Source organism: Neoarius graeffei, chromosome 9, assembly GCF_027579695.1.
Source record: "Neoarius graeffei isolate fNeoGra1 chromosome 9, fNeoGra1.pri, whole genome shotgun sequence".
NCBI classification, from domain to species: Eukaryota; Metazoa; Chordata; class Actinopteri; order Siluriformes; family Ariidae; genus Neoarius; species Neoarius graeffei.
This window is the reverse complement of record NC_083577.1, coordinates 54,040,133-54,045,501: the sequence shown is the minus strand read 5'-3', so window position 1 is coordinate 54,045,501 and position 5,369 is coordinate 54,040,133. Positions and strand designations below refer to the sequence as shown.

General features: G+C 37.5%; 1 protein-coding gene across 1 annotated transcript; it reads right to left on the bottom strand.

Annotated features, from left to right (window-relative positions):
• Positions 1–1,851: 1,851 nt before the first annotated feature.
• Positions 1,852–5,028, bottom strand: crlf2 (cytokine receptor like factor 2). The gene is made up of 6 exons (XM_060928760.1): positions 4,711–5,028; positions 3,751–3,884; positions 3,398–3,551; positions 3,147–3,252; positions 2,978–3,056; positions 1,852–2,832 (listed from the first exon to the last, which is right to left on the bottom strand). The coding sequence occupies exons 1-6, from the start codon at positions 4,790–4,792 to the stop codon at positions 2,560–2,562; spliced, it is 828 nt and encodes a 275-aa protein (XP_060784743.1). The 5' UTR covers positions 4,793–5,028; the 3' UTR covers positions 1,852–2,559.
• Positions 5,029–5,369: the final 341 nt, after the last annotated feature.

The following is a 5,369-nucleotide window of genomic DNA, read 5'->3' as shown; positions in this document are numbered from 1 at the left end:
ACAGTTTATCTGCTAGATACAACGGCTCTTTGACATTGTCAACTTCTGTCATGTTGCCGCAGTTAGTCTTCGATCATGGCGCAGCTCAAGTCACTGCTCCACCTGCATGTTCTTTAGGCGGCTGGTAAAGACTACGAGTCGGTTTGCTCTTTGTGTGGAATGTCTCCGGGCCTTTATGATAATGAATCTTCCCCCTACTAAAACATTACAATAAATAAAACATGCCATTCCAAAGAGTTTGATCTGCTCTGTGTGTGTGTGTGTGTGTGTGTGTGTGTGTGTGCATATAAAACTGCGGGATTTTGCTCATTTTATGATAGACACTTCCTTTCTCAATCACACACACACACACACACACACACATACAATATATATATATATATATATATATATATATATATATATATATATATATATATATATATATATAATTTGTGTGTGTAAAACTAAGGAACCATAACTCTAAGCAATTAAGCTAAATATTTGCTGATCTCATGCCAGCTGCATTGTGTATATTTCATCCAGCAGTAGAAACAATATTTTAAGGAATTTATTCGATACAACAGATGTTAATCAGTTACCTGATGGAAGTTTTAATTTTTCATATTTCCTGAATATCAGAACTAGGCCTACATATTTATTTTATCCAGTGTTTGGGTGCTGGAAGAGGCTGAAAGATAAAACTGCCAAGACAGACGTAAGAGCCAGACAACAGTTCTGATTATTCACAGCTCTCCTAAATAACCCTTTTTTCCCTCTCACCCTCAATTGTGCACAGCTGCTTTGTTCACTGTGCAATTCCCTAACTGTGAGATAATTTCTTTGTTTTCACAAGAATTTTGTGGTCACAGTTTGCATGCCCCCCTCGGTTAGTGCTCAGGTGCTTACAGTGGAACACTGCACAGCCTCTCTGGCTCAGCTCGGCTCAATCACATCCACCCCGAGGCTGTAGGTTTGTGCATCAAAGAGAGTTTACACCATGGAGCACTTGGTTCGAAGAAAAAGACGAAACATGATTTGAAAAAAAAAAAGATTTTTTTTCTCCAGAAGCGCTGTGGTTTTGAGGAGTTCAAAAGCTTAATTACAGTTAGTCGCAAGTTTGTCAGGAGAAACAGTATTCAAGCTATGATAAATATAATGAGAAGCTATTAGACATTGTGGTTAACACTGTGGTTAAATGAGCCAGTTTACATGATTATGAAACACAGCCTGTATGGAGATGACCTAAGCATGAGTTGTGTAGTCTGCTGCTTAAAACACACACACACACACACACACACCTTTTCTTTCTATGAAACACCTTTTACGCTGCATGATCTCTTCCACTGTCCTCACAGAGCATTTCCATATCACCTTTTACAATTTTATAAAATGTCTTGTAACAATTATCTTTATGATATAATGATACTGATATAATAGTATAAAATAGCATGTAATATAAGGCAGCTTTAGAAAGCTGTTGCTCTGGAATATGAGTGTATTGCTCTGTGCAGCTTCAGAAAGAGCTCCTCTTTTGTGCAGATGTCTTCACAAGGCTTTTCATTGTAATCAGATTCCTTTGGTTCTCACTCTACCTAAAAAACCTGCCAGTGAAAGTGGTCACATTTACTCTTGGAGTAAATGCTAGTGTAAAAAAAAAAAGTTAATGTTTGAATGTGACAGGGAAGCTCTTTGTTGTGTCAAATATAGCAAGATGCACACTTCATGAAAGGTTTATTCACCATGCGATGTAGCATTCAGAAAATTCTCATGAGTTGCATTAAAATCACCAAAACATTTCTTAACCAAAGATAGATCTGTAAATGCTATGAGATGTAAATCTCATAATTAAAGACACAAATAGTGGAACCAATCATCTTGCCTGCACCATGTCTGCTCTGTGTGCATGAAGAGAAATACTAAACTGACAACATGCGATATAAACATGGGTCAACCTGTGAAGGCTTAAACACAAACCGGAGTCATTAACATTATATGTGTCTCTTAATGAGTCTTTGAATATCCTGTCCTGCTCGTGTTTACTTTCCTGCTCTCCTTCCTCATCAGTCAAGGCAAGGAGCACACTGCAGAAGCAGATCCTTCCTGCCCTGGCTTTTTGATGCCATCACACTAAAACTACACATCTATTATGCAGGCAGCTACATTAATCTTTTAAATCAGCATTCAAATTAACCTATATCCTCCTTTTAGGGTGAGCTGTGATGATGATGAGTGTGTTCCTCGCTGCCTTTGATACACCTCAACCATCTTCAAACTCGTCAGAATAGTAAGAGTGCCCTCTTTTGCCCAGCTGTAATATTGCACACGGGCACAAGACAACTCACTGGCTTGGGTTTGTTTAAATACTCACTGGTAAAGAATAAAAGTGTTTGGGTTAAAAGAAAAAAAAAAGGTTTGGCAGCCTGGTAGATCAGTCATGAAATATGCAGGTTTATGTACAAACATATCTATAAAGTATTTAATAGGTAGACAAACTTAAGACAATTGCACAGTAGCATCGTGGCACATTTGTTCACTCTTTCTCTCCTTCATCCATGCTTAATTAAGCAAAGTCAGTGTTTAAATAATGATGTAGCCTGGTCTGATAGCTGTACACTGTGCAACAATGTTGTCCTCAGATGTATCTGAAGAGTAAATGCAGTACATGCTGTTATTTGTGGCAAGCTGAAAACCTTGCTTTCCAGGAACCGCATGAGTAGGATGAGTGTGAGGGGGTTGTTCATCAAGATCACTCTTGATGAGAGTGATATCAGTCTTCTCCTCCTCCCTGTCACAGATCTTTATTTCTGATATCTTGCAGTCTTCACAAGTTTGTGCAAAGTTGCTCCACCACTTTCAAGAGAAAGAGAAAAGCAATCTAAACCGTTATGTTATGTTATGTTATGTTATGTTATGTTATGTTATGTTATGTTATGTTATGTTATGTTATGTTATGTTATGTTGGTAGGTGAGACTGATTTTACTTAACTGACCTTACCTGAATCTGTTCAATGTTTAAAATTCTCTCTTGGGTATGCTTTGGATCTGGAATTATAGGAAGGACAAGTCTTCTTACCCTTTGTGGAAAGAGATTAAGAGAAAGCCTTGCTCTTTTGAGCTACTCTGAACTTCTATACAACTATTTTGAAAAAGTCTGTGAGACTCACCGGTCATGTGTTAATGCATAGACAAGCATGAAACCTGTCAGTGGTAGCATCGTTATCAACAGATAATCCTTTACAGTAAATGATGAGGTCTTTGTTATGCAGGGTGCTTCAAATAAAAAAAAGAGAGGGGGAGGGGTATGTGTGTGTCAAAAAATACATATCCAGTAGAACAAGGCATACAGTAGCAAATCTATTCTAGTGAACATATTTGTCCAGAACTAGAAGTCATGGATTCCAAAAAGTAGACATACCTTTATGTGTGTCACTTCCCCAGTTCTTTACTGGACTCCATTCTCCCCAGCTCTTTTGGGTACATTCTAGCCTCATCCTTAGTCTGAAAGCATAATTCTTCTTCATATCTGGAGCAGGCAGCTCAAAGGAGAAGCCTGGAATCTCAGAATAATTCTGTAAAGAATATGAATAAACACAAGAAGGTACATTCAGATTAAATAAAATCCTTGGTTTTTTTAAGAACCAAAGCATCTGTCCCCCCCCCCCCCCCCCCCAAGATTTCTGTTCTTAAATGCTTAGTCAATATGGTTATAAATTAAAACAGGTGGTTATATATTACAGGATTGTTCCAGTGAATTCAGATGTGCAGTACCTTCCAGGAAGTGTCACAGTGGCTCCTGTACTGCACATGGGTCTTGTAACACAGCTTACTTTTATTTTGATCTGGCCTCTCCCAGGACAAATTTATGCTATTTGTTGTGTTGTTAATCATCATATTAAAAGTGTCTAAATAGATAAAAAGAGAGAGAGAGAGAGAGAGAGAGAGAGAGAGAGACAACATACATTTTACAATTTAACATATTCCATCATATTGTGGTAAGTGTTTTTTTTTATTCTTCCTGCACAGGATTTATGAGCTACCGTGGGTGACACGTTATGCTGCAGTGACTTTTGATGTGGCTCCTTAATCAGTGTTAGCATACTTGCCATGACGCACTTACCATTGTGAGGCTCTCAGGTAAAGTCATGTCTCTGTGGTAATGTGTGCCTTCATAGATATGCCCTATCCAAACCCCATGTAAATCTGAGCCTGTAGCATTTTATGTTGGGGAGTGCAAATGCCATGTATGAGAATGTCATATGCTTCATGAATAATTAGTTTGTTTAATTATAAAAGTTTAATAGTTTGAATTTATTAATTTGAATTGATCAAGTATTAGTTTTATTATAACAACCCCTTATTATCTCATCTCATCTCATTATCTGTAGCCGCTTTATCCTGTTCTACAGGGTCGACCTGGCGACTTGTCCAGGGTGTACCCCGCCTTTCGCCCGTAGCCAGCTGGGATAGGCTCCAGCTTGCCTGCGACCCTGCAACCCCTTATTATTATTATTATTATTATTATTATTATTATTATAACCTCTTAATATTATCATGATCATATTATCATTATTAAGCTCCAATTAATATATTAATTTACACCATTACAGTTTATTCATACATATTTGTCTTTACAGTCCTTATCAAGCTGGCACTAAATTTTGGTCATTTTTAATGGGATGAAAAATGATAATTTCAGGAAAACAACAACAACAAACTAAAGCCACTTACCCACTGAAGAACATTTGACCCTGGATTGAGCGCAGAGCACAACAGACAAGATTAGCAGCACACTGTAAGTACAGCACTTCATCACCGGTCTTCATCAATGGATGCGCTCACTCTCTCATGAAGTAAGAAATGCAGTGAGACTATATAGTCTTTACCACTTAACCACACTCACTTCCTCCTCCTCATGCTCTGCTGTAAGATCTTCACTTCAACTGGGTAAATTTGGCCAAGATACAGCAGTCTATAAATTTCACATAAGGGTTTTGACACAATAAGTTCTCTTTTTGTCTGACATTTTAAATTATTTTTCTCAGAGTAGTGATTTTTTTTTTTCTAAATCAAAACCTGTGTGAGTTTTTTGAATGGTGATTATCACGGATGTTTTTCCACTGATATTAAAAAAGTAATCAATAATCTGATCATATGTAAAGCCTGAAGCTGCCACAATGTAAGCATAGTAACCAAAAATACACTAATTCAGAGAAAAGTTCAGGCCATGCAGCAGTGTGGTCATCACAGACAAGAGCGGTTTCAATGGGGGATTTCCTAAACATGTCTAACCTACATTCTTACCAAAAGAACAGTCGTCCTTTACATTTTAGACCATATAGTATTTAACATGAATGGGAATATCTTTGGTAATATGTCATCAGATTTAT